Source organism: Bufo gargarizans, chromosome 10, assembly GCF_014858855.1.
Source record: "Bufo gargarizans isolate SCDJY-AF-19 chromosome 10, ASM1485885v1, whole genome shotgun sequence".
In the NCBI taxonomy this organism is placed as follows: domain Eukaryota; kingdom Metazoa; phylum Chordata; class Amphibia; order Anura; family Bufonidae; genus Bufo; species Bufo gargarizans.
The window spans coordinates 122,408,991-122,431,228 of NC_058089.1; the positions used below are offsets into that span (position 1 = coordinate 122,408,991).

General features: G+C 43.9%; 1 protein-coding gene across 8 annotated transcripts in view; it reads right to left on the minus strand.

Moving 5' to 3' along the window:
* NFAT5 (nuclear factor of activated T cells 5) overlaps nt 1-22,238 on the minus strand; it is a 104,819-nt gene that overhangs the window by 17,566 nt on the left and 65,015 nt on the right. For 2 of the 8 annotated variants that reach the window (XM_044270663.1, XM_044270664.1), the window contains exons 3-10: nt 17,358-17,889; nt 13,745-13,931; nt 11,098-11,288; nt 9,585-9,757; nt 6,953-7,087; nt 5,416-5,468; nt 3,552-3,684; nt 2,920-2,997 (exon numbers count right to left, since the gene is read on the minus strand). In XM_044270663.1, coding sequence (XP_044126598.1) covers nt 2,920-2,997; nt 3,552-3,684; nt 5,416-5,468; nt 6,953-7,087; nt 9,585-9,757; nt 11,098-11,288; nt 13,745-13,931; nt 17,358-17,889 — 1,482 coding nt within the window. Of the gene's footprint in view, nt 1-2,919; nt 2,998-3,551; nt 3,685-5,415; nt 5,469-6,952; nt 7,088-9,584; nt 9,758-11,097; nt 11,289-13,744; nt 13,932-17,357; nt 17,890-18,386; nt 18,449-20,878; nt 20,996-22,238 lie in introns of all 8 variants that reach the window. The other 6 variants (XM_044270670.1, XM_044270667.1, XM_044270668.1 and 3 more) reach the window with 6 other exon arrangements.

Below are 22,238 nucleotides of genomic sequence, written 5' to 3' on the forward strand. Positions count from 1 at the left end.
TGCTGGGGCAGTATTTTGTGCTGCACTGTGATATTTGGTTCTGCTGGGGCAGTATTTTGTGCTGCACTGTGGTATTCGGTTCTGCTGGGGCAGTATTTTGTGCTGCACTGTGGTATCTGGTTCTGCTGGGGCGGTATATTGTGCTGCACTGTGGTATCTGGTTCTGCTGGGGCAGTATATTGTGCTGCACTGTGGTATCTGGTTCTGTTGGGGCGGTGTATTGTGCTGCACTGTGGTATCTGGTTCTGCTGGAGCGGTATTTTGTGCTGCACTGTGGTATCTGGTTCTGCTGGAGCGGTATTTTGTGCTGCACTGTGGTATTTGGTTCTGCTGGGGCAGTATATTGTGCTGCACTGTGGTATTTGGTTCTGCTGGGACGGTATATTGTGCTGCACTGTGGTATCTGGTTCTGCTGGGGCAGTATATTGTGCTGCACTGTGGTATCTGGTTCTGCTGGGGCGGTGTATTGTGCTGCACTGTGGCATCTGGTTCTGTTGGGGCGGTATATTGTGCTGCACTGTGGTATCTGGTTCTGCTGGGGCAGTACATTGTGCTGCACTGTGGTATCTGGTTCTGCTGGGGCGGTATAGTATTTTGCAGTACAGTACTGTTGGTCATGGCTACTTCTGACGCACCTACAACAAGGGGCCACTTTTAGTTTTTATTTCCAGGGCCACTTTCAGTTCCCACTCCGCCCCTGGTTCTAGCTCTGGCAAGACCACTTGCCTTCTTGCAATGTAGTGATACCCAATGATTGTGGGGGTTCCCAGCAGACGTCCTGTGATCCCTTAGTCGTTTGGGGAGATTCCAAAGACTGGAGCCCGAGGCTTGATGGAAGTGACATTCAGAAAACTATTTAGCAAATTCTTCATTAAATTCAAATCGATCTCATTTTACAAGACGAAGTAGAAAATATGGTGAGTGCAACAATTACTGTTCTGTGATGAATCATAAAGAACATGAGAGATGCCAGACTGTGTCCAAACATTAGCAACAGGACACACTCAGACCTTGCATTATGCAGGAGACAACACAGACAACATGACCCCGTCCGCGGTCTGTTACATGCCTATGTTTGCAGAACAGGGTCCACCGGAGTGTGGTCACCAAATCTGTAGTACTGCAGCAAGAAAAGTGTTTGCGGAGGACCTGTCCCCGCTCCTGACATGTACTTGCATCCCCCATGTGATCATTCTGGAGCATTCTTCTTCTGTACGCTGTGCCATAACTTTATTATTCCTGCTAGAAGTTAGGAATGGATTGCTACCACTTTGGAATGAAGGTCCAGATAGGTGTTACCAGTTGGAGGGGTGTCCCTGCACAGTCTGACACTGTCAGGAGTGATTGGATAGTGTCACACGCCCTCAACTGGTAACACCCAGCTGGACCTTCATTGAAAACTACTAAAAAATGAATTCATAACTTCTAGCAGGAATAATATAGACATGGCACATCAGAGTCATAAGAATAGATGCTCCGTAATTGTTATTTCATGGAGAAGGCAAGTGTCTGCTAAAACAGACATGTCAAGGGAGGAGACGGGGCCTCTTTGAAAGAGCAAATAATTTCATTATTGCATAGTGCATTTAAGGCTGAGGTGTATTACGGATCTTAATCACATCCATGAAATATGCATAGCTAAATCTGTTCAGCGGGGGCCCTTTGTGTGCAGTTTAGGGAGAGTCTTAAAACCTTCAGTGAAAACGGTTCTAAAGGAAAAGGTCCAGCGTTTCCACATAACGTGGTACAGTAACCAATCGTTACATTTACTATTGTGCTTCCCCCGTGTACATGTATATCGTCGGGCTCACCCAAACATGCAGCAGGACAAGCGGCTCCCATGAGATTCGCAAGGCAGCGCGATTCACAAAAGTGCCTACGTTGGTGAGTGTATCCAGTACCCAAGGTGCTTTTATTGTACTCTTCACATACAGAGGACGGCGCACAGGCCTACGATTCATACGAGGACGCTGAGCTGCTCCTATCCCGTCCCGCCTTGCAAATCTCATTGGGGTCTATTGAAGTGGAGCAGAGTGAGGCTCCACCGAGGACTGCGATTAATACTCCACGTGGGAGCCATACGTAATATCTACAGACTGAGCTCTTAAACATGGAGGAAGAGCGGCTGCCAGACTGCTATGAAAGTGTTTATCTACATGGTATGTAAAAGGGAAAACCCGTTCTCTTGGATCCTGGAGAAACTGGCACAATACACCCAAAAAATATCAAATGTCTATAGCCAAAGTAAGGGACAAGATTTAATCTGTGCATAGTCGCACCGCGCCACCATTCCAGATGCAGTTCCCCGCACAGCCGGGGGGCTGGGTGACGTGCTGTGCAAGGCTAACACGGGTTGTGACCCCTGCACTCTCAGGACCGGAAGTAAGACACCCACCAAAAAAGCTATGCATATTGATGAGATGGGAATAACTCTTTACTTCAGCAAATGGCATTTATCATGTAGAGGAAGTTAATACAAGGCACTTGCTAATGCATTGTGATTCTCCATATTGCCTCCTTTGCCGGCTGGATTCATTTTTCCATCACATTATACACTGCTCGTCTCCAGAGGTTCCGGCCATGAGGTGATGGGACCGGCTGTGCATGTGCGCGCTCACCCAGTCCCGGCTATCAGAAAGGCCGACACCTTTTTCTATAGTCTGCAAGCACGACCACCGCTGCTGGACTGCAGGGTGGTCATAACACCCGGGGATACAAGCAGTGTATAATGCAACTGAAAAATAAATGGAAGCCAGCAAAGGAGGCAATAACGGCTACACGGGCTGACAGGGACATCGTGTCTATGCCTTCACACCACCAATGATAAGTTTTCTTGCAATTCTACGAATATGAAAAATACAATTATGGAAGTAGTTGCCCTTAAGTGAACTTTTGAATCAATATGAAGCAGATGAATACCTTTCATAGAGTCTTCAAAAGTACAGGCCTGTGTTGGACTGGAAATCTCTTTCTTTATGAGAACATTTACAGGAGTGGCTGCCAATGGAAGACAAAAGTTAATTACACATGTTAAGAAAAAAAATTAAAATCTCAATATTAGTAAAAGCGGATTAACATATAAACTCTGCTACATCCACCCTCATTTGATAAATCCATGCCCATTTGTGCTGGGTAGAGTTGCCAACGTCCTCTTCCTACGATGGCAAAATATCTATGCACCTCCAGAACTAACTGTATATACATGATACCAGAAGTAAGGTGGATGGCAGACGGTACAGTACACTAGGACATAGATCTATGGTAAGTGGTAAAGAATACAAAGTATACGTTAATCCTGTCTGTTCGGCAGTCCACTGAGAGAAAACGGTCAGACAAGTCAGTCCTATACGGTGGAGTATAAGGCCCAGGACACATGGCGAGTGGCAGCTGCATCAACTACAGTAAAATCATGGGACGGCCGTGACTGCGTTTCTGCGGTAAGTCACAAGGGACCAGTGCACTTGCGGTCCCGTGATTTTACTGTAAGTCGCTGGGTTGCCTGGGCCGTGTCCTGGACCGCCAATCAACATAGGAAAGAAGAGGGCACTTACATGGCTCTGGAGTGTAGGTGAAAGGCTGAACTTCATGAGATCGACCTGCGTTTGTCACCACAAATATTACAACAGAGACGGGGGAAGTGATATGCTGGTCGTGATAAGGAGGAACCTTCACTATAAGATGATTCTGCAGCAAATAAAAAGAGCATAAAGAAGGTGTTCAGTGAGGACATAAAGCGACTAACCGACGCATTCCAGAACTAAGCCCATACGCCCGGCCTTGCCAATGCTGGTTGGAATTTTATCATTTTATTAACGTAAAAGGGTTGCCCTGTTTCAGGAGGAAGATTGTGTGCACAGTGGTTAGCGCTGGTGCCTGGCAGCCCTGGCGTCCCAGGTTCCAATGTGACCAAGGACAACATGGAGTTTGTATGGGTTTCCTCCCACACTCCAAAGACATACTGACAGGGCACTCACACTGGGGACAGCAATAAAGGACCATGTCTGTACAGCGATGCAGAATAGGTCAGCGCTATATAAAATGTAAATGCCGCCCTGGTTCTCCCGTCTGGGCTGTATTAATCCGGCTGCAGAAATGATGACAACGCGTGCACCTGAAGAGTGCAAGGACTGGCTGCAGTGGTGGCATGTTGTGGACATGATGCTGAAGCCAGGTAAACACAGCCCGGCTGGGAGCTGCAGGTCAGGATCTGTCAGGTAAGCTGGATCCTAAGGGTTGTCAGCTATTCTCATGAAACTGGACAATCCCTATAAAATGATGTCATAGCACATGGAGATGCCATTGAGGTCCAACCACTGGGACTCCCACCTATCCTTAGACTGGAGGGTCCGCAGCGCTGCAATCTGGACATTTACACACTATATTAATAAACCAAATCCCACCGGAACAACAGCTTCACTGTCCAGTCAAATCATCTTCTTCTTGTCCACCATCATAAACTTGAAGTAATTATTGAGTAAAGGCGACCATGCACATTAGGGCACATGAATGTATTTCGTTTCCATATCTGTTCTGCTTTTTTTTTTTTTTTTTTTTTTTTTTTTTACAAACCATATGTGGAACTATTCAATTGAAAAAAATGGAAGTTACTCCGTGTGCATTGAGTTTCTGTATATCTGTTCCATCAAACATGTCCTATTATTGTCCGCATTATGGACAGGGATAGGACTGTTCTAGTAGGGGCCAGCTGTTCCATTCTGCAAAATACGGAATGCATACGGACGCCATCTGTATTTATTGTGGATCCGTGTTTTGCAGTCAGCAACATACATACAGTTGTGTGCATGAGCCTTAGGGCTCATGCACACAACCGTATGCCCTCCGAGACATATGGTCCGTGAGCGGGCCATATGTCCCGGAGCGGCATACATTGTGCGCATGGGAGCGCACAGCATCATAGGTTACTATGATGCTGTGCGCATCAGGCCGCCCGCGGGGCTTTTGTCCTGTGCTCATAATATCATATGAGTGTGGGGCCATAGCCCCGCGGGCGGCCTGATGCGCACAGTATCTTAGTAACCTATGATGCTGTGCGCTCCCGTGCTTACGATGTATGCTGCTCTGGGACATATGGCCCGCTCACAGACAGTGTGTCTCAGAGGGTATACGGTCGTGTGCATGAGCCTTAAGATGAATTTTGGCAGAGCCTGCTGATTTTAGTGGGACCAGCCGGCCATCTAATCTAATATTGGGGGAAAAAGAGCTGGGCATACTGGCTTTCAACCTGCCTGATCGTTTTCTTCTCAAGGAACATAAGTCATCTCAAGAAGTGTCTTCTACAGTCTTACTCTTTTGAGAACAAAAGTACGCACGGCCAAGCAAAGCGTGCATGGAGTCAGGCTGGGAGAAATAGCCATCAGCCATCTTTAATGTTTAGTCTTAATTGTAGTGTGGTACCTGATGAAATAACTCCATGTCAATTTCAGCTTCTGCTTTCCACGAATTATCATCTGAAATAGAAACAGAAATCTATTAAATATAGAATGTAAACCAATTTCACAGCACACCCAAAAATGACATTATTACCACCAAGGACACGTGTTGCGGTGGAAAGAGTTAAAAGTTCAAGTTCAATTTCTTTTCCCCTTCTAATCAGGGACACAGCGGTCTGGACCAGGGGGGCACCATCCATGTGGTAAGGTAAGAAATTTCCATGTGGGTAGATGTAAAGTCCACCCCAAGGCTTCCCCCATCTCCACTCGGAGAGGCTATGCCAGCAAACACTCCAGCAGCAGTGGACCACTAGGCAGTGAAAGGTCTTGGGCTTCTTGGTAGTTGTAAAGTCCTATTCTTGCACTAGGCCAGGGATGCACAACCTGCGTCTCTCCAGCTATTGTAAAACTACAACTCCCACCATGTCCTGCTGTAGGCTGTCCAGGCATGCTGGGAGTTGTAGTTTTGCAACAGCTGGAGGGCCACAAGTTGAGCATCCCTGCACTAGGCTAACACATTGTATTTGACCAATAATATAAATATATATATATATATATATATATATATATATATATATATAATTTTTTTGCATTCTTCAAACTTTGACCTTTTACAAACATTACATGTAACTAAGGGGTTGTAGAATCCCATTTGACCACGGGCCCTCAATTCCTGGCCAAATTGTCTTAAATAACTGTATTCCACGTGACCTGACAATTCCGAAGCATCTTTTATTATATATGTTGTCCTGTTCCTCTATAATTCCTAAAAGAAGTTTATAAATAAATTGACAACTGGGTGTTACCAGTTGGGGGTGTCCCTGCACAGTCTCACGCCATCCAATCAGTGCTGCTAGTGTCAGACTGTGCAGGGACACAGCCTCGACTAGTAACGTCCAGTTGTCAATTTATTCATTAATTTAAAGTAGGAAAAATAGAAGAATGAAAACACTGAGTTATAAAAAATATTCTCCAGTGTTGTATGGGGAATGCAGGTAGTTACTAAAACAGAAATGTCGGGAGAGGTGACAGGTCCCCTTTAAAACTCAGTAGAAAAAGGGAAAACAGTCCACTGGAACCCAGAAATATTATCTATCAATACCACTATACAATTTAACCACCATAAAAGCTCATCCCCATCCACAGGACAGGTCATAGGTATCTGATAGGTGGTGGTTAAACGGCCGAGACCCCCACTGATTACAAGAACAGGGTCCTGAAGTCCGTGGAATGAATGGAGTGACTGACGGATGAGCATCGGCACGGTTGCTCCATTCGTCCTATATGGGACTGCTGGAAATAGCCAAGTGCTTTACCCAGCTACTTGCCAGCGGTCCCCTAGTGAATGAATGCCCTCTGAGGACCCCATTCTCGTGATCTGTGAGGGTCCCTGTAGATGGGTGAAAAGCTGTTATGGTGGGAAAACCCCTTTCAAGGGCAGATATCAAGGTGATTCCTCAAAAACTCTGTATGTGAACATGTAAAACTAGAGTCATATATACCGGCTATGTTTTCCTGGAACATAACCTTCGCCCCTTTCAGGAAGTTTTTGCCTATAAGGAACACCTCCTCGTCTCCTTTTACCGAGCAACTGTGCAGACTTTTCTTGAGAATCTCTGGCACTCCTGCAGGCTGAGCTGAAGGAGAGAGAACAGGACATGTGTTAATATAATAATCTCTGACTATCCGGATATAAAAAGACTTTTGGGTATTGAAGGTCATTAGCACTGAGTGCTGCCCACTGCAGAGCGACTACTGGAACGAGCAGACCCCAATAGCTGAACGACGCTCCAGTATTCATCCACACGTGAACAACTTTTTCCTGCAGGCACCACGACTCCTGCTCTGCACAAGCTCCCATTTACTTCAAAATGACATAAAATGCTGGACAAAGCCCCCGACTGTCGCTGCAATGAGTCACGTCAGCTAGCCGCTTATTACGGGTAGTCTTTGAAAGGGCGCGGCGCCAGCTATGCCCCCAACGATGGATAAACATGAACAGTAGTCAGACACTATGAAGCTCTCTTTTACAGCACAGGTTTTCCAGACTGTGATACAGCTGCATTCGGCCAGGCAGATGTGATCAGGACACAAAGGCCATGTATGCTTTGGCAGCTGGTTGAATTAAATAGATTTTGTGTGCACACAGAAGCTGGAAAACAAAGTGCGGACAAAGTGTTCAAGCCCCGAAAATAGATCATTGATCTCCAACCCCCCACCCAAAAAAAAAAAGAAGAAAAAAAACTCACTTTACTATAAACAACTGCATGCATCTTTAATAGCTGTTGGACGAAAGTTATTCTTCCCAACTCCGCCATCGATTATCTAATGTGTAGTGGGGCCTTAGGTGTCCTTTACACGCGCAGATATCCTGCTCCACTCCCAGCGCGTGGGAATAAGTGATCGCTAATATGATCGTTCGTCTCCATGCAGCTTGCGTTTGTAGCTCCTGAGCAGGTTTACATGTTGCTATAGCTGGATATGCCAATGCAAAAGGGGCCGAGTTTATTAAAGGGGTATTCCAACTAGATTAAGTTATCCCCTATCCACAGGATAGGGCATAACTATTAGATCGGTGGGGTTCCTACCGCTTGGACCCCCAGGGATCACGGAAAAACAGGGACTCCGTACCCCTTGCAGCCCTCCCTGAAATGAACCGAGCGGTCGGACGCACTTGGGCGAGGCTGCTCCATTAGTTTCTATGGGAGTTCCGAAGATAGAGGAGTACAGAGCTCGGCTATCTCCAGAAATCCAAGAGAAGTGGGTGGAGCAGCTGCATGCATACCCGACAGGCCGCTCCATTCATTTCAGGGGTCTGCAGAGGGTACAGGGCCCCCCCGTTCTTGTGATCGGTGGGGGTTCCAGCAGTAGGTCCCCCACTGATCTAATAGTTATCACCTGTCCTGTGGACAAGGGATAACCTGATTTTTTTATTATTGCATTGTACTCATTTTGAGCAAAATATTTTTTTGGGGATTAATCTTTATTAAAAATACGGAGTCCTTTTTTCTGTACAGAGCTGAGATGCTCTAGAAGCACCAATTGGATTTTCCATTTGCGCCGTCATTTGGGGAGCTGACGGACTCTTTATCTCTCTCTGCCCTTATAAACAGTCATTATAGCTCAGTTGTTATCTTACTGATAAGAAGGTGGCCTGAAAAAGTGATGCTAGGGAGCCTTGTCCCCGTCACCGCCTGCCATTGGCTGCTACCCCGTGCACGGGGAGAAACTGCAGCGGTGTTGCAGGGGGCGGGGACCTAGGTAAGTATATTCAATGTGGGGGCCCCGGCATATGGGGGGGGGGCTTTTTTAGGATTGGATAACCCCTTTAAGCCACAGCAGAGAGCTACTCAAAGAGTGAAGCTCCCACTCTGAGCTTCCTGTTTAATACGTGTATACCATGGTCGCCTAGTCATTTAAATTGCTGCAATGTATTACTAAAGTACCATACATAGGATAAGGCAGCTGTGTGTTTCAGCCAGCAGGTCCGGAAGGCAATGCCAGGAATAGGCTGGACAAAAACTGCTTTTTTTTGGGACCAACAGATTCTCTGCATATTTGCGGGGTAGTGGATGGATCTCTGCCCAACACCATTATAGTCAGATCTCTGCCCCAGATGTGAAACTAGCCTAAGCCCTGTAGGCAGGATTAGGTAATGGTCTGTAAAGGGTTGTTTTATCTGAGACATTGGTGGCATATGTCCCACCTCTGGGAACCGCACCTAACGCCAGAATGTGCATGCGTGGCCTTGCATGCACGGTGTGGTGCACTCTTCTTCACTTTCGTGGTCCCGTTTTGGAGACAGGTATAAGTCTCAGAGGTGGAACATGCACCTAACTGACTTTTGATGGCATATTCGAGCGATATGCCATCAAAGTCCCAGATAACAAAACCCCTTTAAGTTTACAGCTGCTATGTGTGACCTGTCCTGGCCAACCCATACAGTAAGAAAAGAATATAAACTGAACTTTAGCCAGCAGTTCAGGACCCATCTAACCGAGCTTCCCATTCACCCTGCACCGGTATGGACTGAGGATGCATCTACAATATGTTTCAGAAGTCAGAGGATATCCGCATGCTATAAAACATATGGTGGCAATGTCTAATGTGACGTAACGCAGTGAAAACACATACTACAGAGGATAGGAGACGAGGGGGTTTGCAGGGTTAAAGTGGAGCCGTCCTTCCGAGGGATGTTTACTCGGAACACAAGCCGCGCTCGTGTGCTCTTCTTCTTAGAACCGGCGATCCCGATGCGGGCTTCAACATCGGCGTTCCTGAGCTTCAGGATCCCAACGCAATCAACCCTGTGAGAAGAGCAAAAGGAAAGGGTTAAAATGTGAAGGCTTTTAATGCAACGGAGAGCCCATGGCGGGGTATGGTTTCTATGGATACTACCGCTAAACTGCAATTAACAACAAACTGACTGGAGGGGAACGAACGAGAAGGCAAGCCAAAAACTGCAGAGCAGCTGCAAAACCCGACATTATCCCCGTAACCTGTTCTAGGAAGCTCTTCCAAGGCTCGAGGTACACGGCGCACACAAATTAACAAAAAGTGCATAAGGCGATGATCTCTACCAAGTTTTCTACCCTTGGTATTAATGAATGTTAAGAAAAATCCTACTTTATTGTGAAAATCACACGGTGGAAAGTCCGACAGACATGTTAGTAGGACTATTCACTTTACAGAGGCCTATAAACTGTGTAGGGATGGCGCTTATCTGGACGATTGAGGGTAAGGCCAAAATGTGCAGGTGCCAAAAAACATTAAAAGCCTGCCATGGGCTGTTTTTTTGTGGTGGCATTGCTGGAGGAATCACAGCGGGTCTTCTCCGGCCTCCAACCAATGCGCTGCAAAGGATGGAAGCCGCGGGTAAAACCTACTGGAATCCTGCAGCGCACGTCACTTTTTACGGTTGTTGTTTTTTTTCTACAGCGCAAGCCACTTTATAAATCCGTAAATGCCGCTATTTTACACGTGCCATTCCTCTGCAGAGAATCCGCAGCGTTTACACCAGGCGTGCCTACAACCCTGGTTCCATTCCCCATGTGCCTGCTCCTGCAATTTCAGGTAACGGATTCATTTTCTATGGAATTTACCAGATCTGTGAAAAAGGTACTAGATTTCCGTGCTGCTATACTGAACCTTCCTCCATGGAACAAGCCCCACATTACCCGCACTTTTTCTTTCCATTAACAAGCTTTAACACTATTACACCATATATTTGTTATATTTGCAGAAAGGTGTGGCCCTTTAAATAAAAGAAAAAAATTCCCCCTCCCCAAAAACGAAAAAAAAAAAAAAAAAGACCAGTAAAAACTTAACTGATATGTCTAATGTTTTATAAACTGGTGGCTCCTATAAATAATTTACACATTTCTGCACTGAGGAAAAACACTGTATGGGGTCACTGTAGGTTTTTTTCCTTTGTATGCCTTTGCTCTATGCAGCATTTCAGGAAAGTCTGCATTCTTTGCATGGTCCAGCGGTAACAGAATCTGGAATTTCTGCATTTTAGATAAAAACGTCTGATAAGGCCCAATAAGAGCAGCATGCCAGCGTCGCACAGTGACATAAACCTGTCACGAGGGGTACAGCGCTTCAGCTCCTGAGGGTGGGAGCTGCTGGTAGATCATTTACTTACGCTATGGTCATCATGTTGCTGGGGTCAAGCATGACCTCTATGACTGTGGTGCCCTCTATGTCCACTTCCTTGCAGGGAGTTGTGTTCCTCCCGGTCACTCTGCAGGCCTGGTAGAATCCGTGCGGCTTCACTCGGCCGGAATCATTGCCTACAAACACTTGAAGCACCACAGGCTCATTATGACCTTCCAGCTGCAAAAGAGGAATTAAATCTCACAGCTGTTTCGGAAAATAAGGCGGCTATGACCTACGGTGCCGGCATAGGCACTTCTATTCAGGCTGCAAAAATCGTACAAAATGCATGCAACACACACATCTCAATGCCTTTGGCTTACACGGCGGCACGCGACTGGACAGCGTCCTGTTCTGGCCACTGGGATGCATTCTTCAGTACTGGAGCCACTGCCATCGCGTCCCCTGGAGCCGGAGCAGAAGGCTGTCTAGTCAAGGGCCGCACGGTTATATTGCCCGATCCTGCACTGTAATCATTGCTCTTACGGTTTGAAGCATTAAAGTTAATGAAATTCATAATAGAAATTATATTCCCGTATACCAACATGTCTCCAGGTGATGGGAGATTTATGCTGTCAGTTCAGCAGATTTGTACTTTTAAGGCTACATTCACACGACCGTATGTGCAAAAAATAAATAAATCGGATGACGTCCGTATGGCATCCGTTATTGTAACAATGCCTATCCTTGTGAGCAAAACGGGCATGTTCTATTTTTTTGCGGGGCTACTGAACGGACATACGGAGGCAGATAACACACGGTGCCCTGTCCGAATTTTTGAATGGGTCTGCATGCCATCTGCAAAAAAAAAAAAACGGAAAGGACACGTAAATAAAATGCGTTTGTGTGAATGTAGCCTTAAACTGGCTGACCTGTTACATGGCATCTGTGTTGGTCCCATGTTTATATGTGCCCACATGGCTGAGAAAAATTATGTTTTAATATATGCAAATGAGCCTCTAGGAGCAATGGGGGCGTTACCGTTACACCTAGAGGCGCTGCTCTCTGCAACTGCCACGCCCTTTGCACTTTGATTGACAGGGTCAGGCAATAAACGTCATCACACCTGGTCCTATCAATCAGATTGGAGGGGGAGCGGCAGACAAAGCAGAGCCTCTAGGTGTAAGGGTAACGCCCCCGTTGCTCCTAGAGGCTCATTTGAATATAATAAAACGTCATATTTCTCAGCCATGCGGGCACATATGAACATGGAACCAACACGGGTGCCTTCAGCTGCCAAGCGCATATGTAACAGGTCAGCCAGTGTCATAGGGATAAAACTGCTGACAGATGCCCTTTAAATGTCTCCCATTCCATGTAATAGAAAACGGCCATAACTGTAGAGTCAACTTCTCCACATTGGTGGCACATCTGTCATGAAAAGGTCCTTCTAGATTGCACTGTCGTCTGCCAATATAAGTTACGATGACTTACAAACCTACCCTTACCCTCCACAGGAACCATGTGGGAAGTGATAGTCTATGTGACTGGATGGATTAGGCTCGGCAGTATCTGCCCACTACTCCATTCTGAAGCAAGGAGCCATTAGGGCTTATTCAGACGGACGACGGGAAGTGAATGAGCAAAAGCACAAAGTCTGAGCAGGACAGTGCCTGACCTATGGTCCTTGGGGGATCTCGTTCAAGTGAACTGACCCACTGTCAGTGGTCAGTCCTGGTGCTGTCCTTTCTAAACTAAGACTACACCCAGAACGGAGTACTGATGCTCTGAATGGGCCCCAAGTCAAAGGAAGGTATATATTTTTTCTTAGCCCCTGCAAATACTTCGTATTCCCCACGTGGGGCCCACAATCACTGTCCTATCAGGAAACGGGACAGTCTCTTTAAAGGGGTTGATCCACAGACATTTATCCCCTATAAACTTAGGCTCCCCTTGAAGGCAACTTGCATATGGAAACCAAATAAAAACAAGCACAATACTTCACACAAATCTCAAGGAGTGCCTAAGTTTATTTTCTCTAATTTATGTCCTGGGGGTTGGGACCCCACGACTAGAGCCCCCAAACAACAGGACACGAGTGCCTCATCCTTCTTAGAACTATCCGTAGGATGGGTGAGAAATGTGCGACCACTGGAGGATCTCAGTGCTTGGACCCCCCCAGCGATCACAGGGTTCTCCAAGTTCCCCGTGTTAATAAAGTGTGATCCCCCCCCTCCATTCACTTCTATAAGACTGACAGAGATCCACGAGTGCTGCACTCGGCAGTCCTATAGACAGTGAATGGTGGTCCTCCATGTGCACCACCACTCCAATGACCTCTGCTATCATCATTGGTGGACCCCCAGAGATCATTCATTTATAACCTATACCAGGGATCAGCAAACGTCGGCACTCCAGCTGCTGTGAAACTACAACTCCCAGCATGCACACTTACTCAGCAGTTCTTGTAACTCCCATAGAAGTGAAAGAAGGATTCTGGGAGTTGTAGTTTCAGAACAGCTGGAGTGCCGGAGGTTGCGGATCCCTGGCCTAGCCTGTGGAATGGTAACAAATCTTGCTTGTGGATTTTACAAACCTGTACTCCTAGGAGGTGCCATGCTGGTAGTTGTAGTTTCCCAATAGTCCAGGGGCCATGCATGTGGTGAATAGCCGCCCAGTGTGATAATCACACTTACCTTGACTGTAGGAAATCCCTGCTGTGTCCGGTCTTTCACCGAGCCGCGGCTTCCCTCCGTCAGGTATCTGGCGCGATGCTGCGTCTCTGGCTGTACCACAATCTTCAGTTCTTTCCCTTCACTTTTCGTTGGGAACTGCTCGCACAGCAATGGACTCTTCTTCCCTCCCTTTGGAGGCTCTGAGGCTCTGAGAGGAACGCGAGAACGTCAATTCTATGTCTTCAGATTTCAACACGCACAGTAAAGAAAGCCAAAGAGGGAGAACACAACTGCCCCTATCTACTAAGCTGCACTGCGAAGAGAGAAGAAAAGTAGGTGGTGTTGCCCATAGCGACCATATTAGCTGCTGCATATCAAAATAACACGTGGACCCTGGCTGCTATGGCCAGATGACTCCTGTGGACTACTTCTCCGCAGCTACCTACCTCTGACAGCTGCGCCCATTCATTTTACCGGAGCACGACTGCACATGAGACTCCACCGCGGACCCGAACTAAACCCAACCCATCTCCCACCCTTCTGCCTGCACTTGTGGTCACAACACTACATTTTTTAAAAACATTTTTTTTTTTTTTACAGATTTTCAATTTACTGCAAACTTCTTAGAAACTTCTTACTATGTTAACTTAATCTCTTCCTTTACAAGTTGGAGCAGTGGCCTGTACTCTGCAAATCGCCTGCTCGTCAGTTTTCACATAACGACAGTCTGGTCTAAGGAGGTCACGGCGATTTGAAAAAAAAAAAAAAGGCAATTTTTTGCTAGGGGTAATCTGCGCAATGCAAGAAGGCGCCAGTCGTCCAGAATTAGGACGGGGGAGGTGGGGCGGTAGATCAAATGGCAAACCTCACCCCTAAAAAAAAATCACCTACGGATATGTTCAGACGATGGAAATTTCATACAGATTTCGCCACGTATGAAATCTGCCCGCATTGTTTTCAATGGGAATGTTGCATGGCGGGTCACATGGTCGCATATTTATAAAAGAAGTGATGTGTCACTTGGGTGTCAGATATTTCTGCACAGAAATCAGCCACATGTGGATCAGCCCCACTGAGGTTCGAGGTCAGCTGCAAATTTTTTAATTCTTTTGCAAATTAGCGTTATCCTTTTCAAGCTTGAAAAATCCGTCGTCTGAACATAGCCTTACGGGTCATTCAAAAGAAGCCGCCTAATCCGGAAACCCCTTTAAAGTGTCTCAGGATCCCGATCTTAACAAACAGCTTCAAATACAAATGCACAGATCAACATAAAACGGTTAACAATCCTACAAGTACACAGGAGATAAGACCTGCTGGCACGGTAGAGGTTTGCACACGGTCTACGCACTTGTGTCTGCTACGCCTGGATTACATGTGCAAAAAGGGGAGACTTCAAGGAAAACCCTGCCACTAATCTCAGATATAGGGCCACTCCGATCTATGGACAAATTGCAAATTAGGCCATTGGTGCAATGAAGGAGTCGCCATTGCCCTTGTTGCACCCAAGCTCCACTCATTTCTGCGGTCAGCCCCTCCCTGGTCCTGTCAATCAAAGCAGCCGGGGAGGGGCTCGCCTCAGAAAGAAGTAGGGCTTGGGTGCAACAAGAGCAATGGTGACTCCCTCATTGCACCAAATACCACATTTGCATATTAAGTAAAAGTATCGTAATGCAGGAATTAAGCCTCGGATCAACTAAAGAGAAACAGCGTTTTAATGGGGTGAACCACAGCTATGTATCAATGCGGACAATTTTAATCGGTGACACAATCCCTTTAAGGCTATGTAATTAAATGAAATCAAATAGATGGAGCCGCCTATGCTAAGTACTGCTCTCTGAATATTGCTAGGGGATGATGGGGGCTATGGTACAACTTCTCAGAATATTATAACTTAATGACACAACCTGAATCGGTAAACTGTCATATAGTCGTATGCTTAATATTCCTGCTGCTAAATAAAATATTAAGGTCCAGGTTACATGGCACCTTTGGTTGGGACATGCTTCATAGGGGCAAAGATCCCAGGCAGTGCCGCTTACATTACAACTACTTGCCGAAACCACAACCCAATTTTGCAGGACAGATTCTTGCAACGGTTGCTTCACAGCAACTTGCAGGTCACAAGTGACCATGTAGCCCCGGCATGGAATGGACTTGCGGCCTACCTATATAGCCTCGTCATATGTAGAAGAGATGCCTTTGGGTGCCCTCAGGATCCAGGCGTGTATGAAACGCGAGATCCTAATAACCACTGCCCTTCATGGAGATCAGCAGTAGGACGATGGCCAAACACTGGGCCACAAATCCAGTGTAAAACACAGAGAATGCATTGTAGATCAAACGCACAGAGAAGCAGCTACTCTCTATGGACGTCAATAACCTACCATATACAAGCCCAAATGGATGTCCATTTCCGGCACATGTAAAGCAAGCATGGCTCAGTGGTTTGCAAAGTAGCTCTCCTCCAGAGGGAAGAAAACAGAATGCCATGTCAAAGGTCCCTCATCCAGCCAACCAGTGATTAAACAGCTGTCTATGGATGGGTCCCTTTCCATCTTTTGGAGAAGATTCTGGTTTGGCTTCCAACCACGTGGCGAGGCCTGTTAAAAGGTCGGACATCAACTTAAAAGGGCAGCTACCCCCAAATAGGTGGCACTAGAGAGGAGCGCTATTTTGCATAACTTTTTTTCAGTCTCAGTGGTTAGCGCCGTTGCATTGCAGCGCTGGGGTCCTGGGGTTGAATATAACCAAGGTCCCCATCTGCAAGGAGTCTGTACGTTCCCCCTGTATTTATGATGGTTTCCTGTTTCCTCCTGTATTCCCAAAAATATATTGTGAAGTTAATTGGCCTACTTTAAGGGTGCATTCACACGACCGTAAGTGTTTTGTGGTCCGCAAATTGCGGATCCGCAAAACACGGATACTGGCTATGTGCTCTCTGCATTTTGCGGACTGCACATGGCCGGCGCTATATAGAGAATGCCTATACTTGTCCGCAACCGCGGACAAGAATAGGACATGCTCCATATTTTTTGTGGGGCAGCGGAACGGAACAACGGATGCGGAGAGCGCATGGTGTGCTGTTCGCATCATTGAAACGAATGGGTCCACACCCGTTCTGCAAAATTGCGGAACGGATGCGGATCCATTTATACGGTCGTGTGAATGCACCCTAAAACAGATTCTACCGTGTGTGCGTCTGAAACAGGGGAATTAACAGTCCTGGACACAGGGACTGATGTGAATGGTGACAATCTCTGTACAGCGCTGCGGAATATGCCGCAGAAATAAACATGGGGCTGGAACGTGTCATCATGAAGATCTACTCGTCGGCCAGTTTCAAGTTTCTACTAAGTTATAGGTTTACAATAAATGTTTATTGGCTTAGTGCTCAAGAATATTGGCGGCCACCAGACAATGGCTGCATCACCCAAATGTACTGGACGTCTGCAAGACCCTCACTACACTACGGCTGCAACCTCGCTGACAACCTTTGGGTCGTCTTCCCCTACCCTGGTGGAACTTGAGGGACATAGGTCTTTCCAACTACATAACTATGATCCACCCTAAGACACCAAAGGAAAGGTTTATGGATAGGACAGAGGGAAGATGTGTATTAAATTCAAATACCAACCCATTTCCAGCCTGGCAGTTCCCTTTGCTGTCCGAGGCGAGCTGGGAGAGAACATAATGTGGAGCTTTGGCGCTGTCTGCATCAAAAACGTCCATGATGGAATCTCGTCTCTTGGCCCCAGGCCTCTGCTTCGTGTTTCGTTTGCGTGACTTACGTGGAACCTCGGTGTTATCGTTGTAAGAATGAGAACTCATGTTGCTGAAATTAGACGTGGAGTCTTCTGTCCACATGTTGCAGCTCTGCTCAGACTCCAGGCCACCCCCTTCATCTTGGCAGGACATCTGACTGCTATCCAGCAGGTCTTCTGGGGGCGGTGAAATGTTTAGGACTGTCCATCTCAATGGCACCGACTGCTGCCGACCCGCATTACTGGCTAACAGCTGATCACTTACCCCTGGCTTACTTACCCTCGTGGTAGAGGATTGCATAGCTTTGGTATCGGTGAGTGAGGTAGAGTAATTAGAAGGGCTGGAAGTGGTGGTAAAGGAACTGCGAGCACCGCCCATGGTGGAAGAGGAGGAAGATGAGGCATCTGCAGTGTATAATCCAAAAGTAAATACACACATTTTCACCGGCACTGGCCAGCAGTCCCAATGGATTTTAGTGATTTTTTTTTTTTTGTTTTCTTCAAAAATATATCCAATTACTTTAATTCCCACAGGAAAAAAAAAAAAGTAGAAATTTGGTAAATATAGAAATGCAAAAAAATTAGATAAAATACTACTAGCCAATAAGGGCACCGGCCACTTAAAATGCCCAAACTGTATTGGCTGCACCAATATCGTCAAAACAAAAAGTGTAAAAATAAGAACCTCACTAAAAAAAATTAAAAATAGTTACATAATTTGACCTTCATTGATCAAATTTAGAATTTTTGGCCAATTGGAAAAAAAAAAAAAAGTCTATAAACACCCCCCTACGAAATGTATGGTCAGCATTTATTGCCAATTGGTACAAGTCATTTTGGGTTTGTTTGTTTTTGGAGTGGGACTGACTGTAGCCACAAAATATTAAATATAAGTTTCTAACCTATGAAGCAGAGAACTACAGGTCATTTTTAATGCAGACACTCCCTGCTTCAGAGGCAAATCCTGGAATAAAAATATGAGAAAATAAATGAGAAACAGCTGCTAATTATTCCAGTTAATCAACTATTAAAAATAATAAAGAAAAAAAAAATAGAGTATAAGACAAACTCATGTATTCGGCAAAATGGAACTGATACGGCTTTGGGCCCTAAAGATAATGTGAAAGGGGTAATTAAGTAATTGGGCGTTGGCCTTAAGAAACCTTCTTGGTTTGAAGACGAGCTAAAACGTATTATTCTATTGGTGGATTTATTATTACCACAGGTGACTTTTTGTGCGCTTGTTTTAATCATTATTTAGGCACGAACACCAAGATATATATAATACGTTACTCCACCTTTTTTAATTTATACGTAATGGCACTGCCAGATACATAGGTTACGCTTTACACACAAGCCTGAAAAATAGAATAATAACAACTCAATTATTAACTAAATACTAATTTACCAGTGACAACCTCGTTTCACACCTTTATGTAACCCCCCCCCCCATACCAAAGGTAACGAGTCACTTCCTTTTAAGACAATATTATTGGCGGGGATAACCACTGTAATAAGGGGGGAGTAATCACACCTATTGGCAGCTGCTGTTTTTGGTGGAGAATTATTATTATTATTTTTTTCAAAAAATGTCATTTTGTGCCATATTTTATCAGTTCCATTTTACACCATGTTTGTGCACATTGCTATACTTTTGCAGCTGAAATGAAAAAAGAAAAAGAAAAAAAATTCAGTGACTTTCAAAAACATTCACATTTAAAAGAAAATCATAGTACTGTATGGGTGCTGAGGAAGTTTTTTGTATTTTTTTGGGGTCATGCATTAAGAAAATGCTTCTGTATTAATATAACATTTTATTTTTGCATAATAAGATTTGAAGCAACTTTGCTTTTAGCACAGATTGCAGGCATGATTTTTTAAAAAATTTTATTACATTTATTGCCACAATAGTCGTTCCTCACTAAGGATTTTTTCAGTTCTTTTTCTCTATACAATAAAGGAATTGTTCAAAGGACTCCTAGGACAGGATGTTGTTGAATATGTAAGTAATGATAATGAATATCGGTTTTAGATTGTCAGTTACATTTTTCTTATTTTTATACTACCAATTTTGCAAAAAAATAAATAAAATAATAATAATGAATGCCAGTTTTTAGGGCGTCAATTAAATAATCCTTATATTTAGAAGACCAATTTTGATATAAAAAAACCTAATAATAATAAATAATATTGATCTCAGATTGTCAATTAAATTTTTTCTTATTTTTATACTACCAATTTTGCAATAAAAAAGTAATAATAATGAATATCGGTTTTAGGGCGTCAATTAAATATTCCTTATATTTAGAAGACCAATTTTGCAATAAAAAAAACTAATAATAATAATACTGATCTCAGATTGTTAATAAAAAAAATCTTATTTTATTACTACCAATTTTGCAATAAAAAAGTAATAATGAATATCAGTTTCAGGGCGTCAATTAAATAATCCTTATTATATTTAGAAGACCAATTTTTCTATAAAAAAAACTAATAAATATTGATCTCAGATTGTTAATAAAAAAAATCTTATTTTTATACTACCAATTTTGCAATAAAAAAGTAATAATTAATATCAGTTTCCATGTGTCAATTAAATAATCCTTATATTTGAAAGACCAATTTTGCTATAAAAAAAACTAATAATAATAATAAATATTGATCTCAGATTGTCAATTACATTTTTCTTATTCTTAGAATACCAATTTTAAGATTAAAAAAATGATTAAAATTATTATTATTATTTTTAATAATATTACCAACCACACAAAGAATGGTTGGAAGAAAAAAAAAAAAAAAAAACATGAAATGAGTTTGTCAAATACATTTTCCTTATTTACATTATTTTTTGTTGTATAGAAGTCCACATTGCTTAGGCCGATATGGAAACATAATACATTGTAATAATATTACTACAATGTAGATAACTCCCATCTGTATTTTTTTTTTTTAATAAATGGATAACTGAATGGATGTAGATAAAATACCAGAACCAGTTATCACTAAGCATATAAATATTTTATTATATTTCATACCCAAATTTAACAAATCCAATAACACGTACAAATTACAGGAACCAACTACACGTCATACTGAGGGGACCTTTCCAATTTTAACTAATTTTTTTTTTTTGCTCATAGTCTATAAGCAAAGTGGCCACAAATCTATGTCAAAAATAAATTTGCCAATTTTTTTTCATATTGTGAAAAAAAAAAATGAAATAAAACAGTCAAATTAACATTTTTTTTAACCAACATTCATCATCAATCCACTAATCATAACTGAAAAAAATAAATAAAAATTGAATAAAAAAAAAAAAAAAAAAAAGGGAAAAGAAGAAAAGAAAGAAAAAAGAAAAAAAAGGCTTAGGAAGAAGTCTGAAAACGAGACCGACCTATACCCTGGGTGAGTTTGGATGGGTTTAGTGTCTCTGGCAATATTTGTCTTCACTATTGATAGACAGACATAGTCACACAACCCACCACACGATGCCTGCCTCTGAGTGGAGAAGCTAGAATGCAAGTTAACTGTATTAATAGAGAAAACAGCCGCATCCCAGCAAATATAATTTTTTTTTAAAAAAAGCAATCCAATTATCACATGGAATTTCTAGGTCAATTTGATCAATAGTTTAGTCCGCATTCACTCTGAAGTACTATCGGATTCACATAACACCCCCCCCCCACCCCCTCCCCAAAACCCACCCGCCATCTTCCCAAAACTCACACCTTCATACACAGGTTATGTTCAGACGGTTTGTTAGACCGATCAGTCTACAGGGAGGAAACTCAATAACTGGTCGCCTCCGCGAAAAGTATCACCTCAACACGCCCCCCCGCCATGTCTCGTAATTGGCTGCAGTTGTGGCGGTAATTAGAATGGTATAAAAGGGACAGTAATTTATAAGTCGCAATATATTAATAGGAAAAAAATAAAATAAAATTATTTATGGGACCTATAGCGGAGGTGAGGTTAACTATTAAAACCCACCACGTATCTGCCACATTTTATATTATCAGCCTTGATGGCTTTGTTCGTTTGAAGTTTAATCTCAGAAGCTCAAGCTATTATTCTGTCCCCCATGCTTTACAGTGCAGCTCTACGTATATTTCATTTCAGATCCAATGAGAAAATGAAATGTGGCAGAAACCAAGAATCTGCGGCTTCCAGGAGGCATCGAGCTCATTATACAGCAGAATGCAACTACTTTTTTTTTCTAAATTGTCCTGTAATAATACGTTTCTGGCACCTGCAAAGATGCAGTCTGTACCCAAAGTCTCTGGGCATGATGGGGGTCGTAGATCCTGAACGGCTGCGAATAGCTGCTTTCATGTAATTTGCTATGTTTCTAGCATAAACAATACTTTCCTCAGCATTTTTCTATTCCATGCATTTCCCTTAGGGCTCATGCGCACGAATGTATTTTCTTTCCGTGTCCGTTCCGTTTTTTTTGCGGACCGTATGCGGAACATTCACTTCAATGGGCCCGCAAACAAGTTACTCCATGTGCATTCCGTTTCCATATGTCCGTATTTCTGTTCTGCAAAAATATAGACCATGTCCTATTATTGTCCGCATTACGGACAAGGATAGGACTGTTCTATCAGGCTGTTCCGTACATACGGTCGTGTGCATGAGGCCTTACTGCTGCTGCTAATCTGTCCTGCTGGGGGTGGGCTCTAAGCATAATCAGTCTCCTTCCCCCACTGGCAGCTGATAATATAGTCCCTTCTTACTTCCCTCTCAGGAGTCGT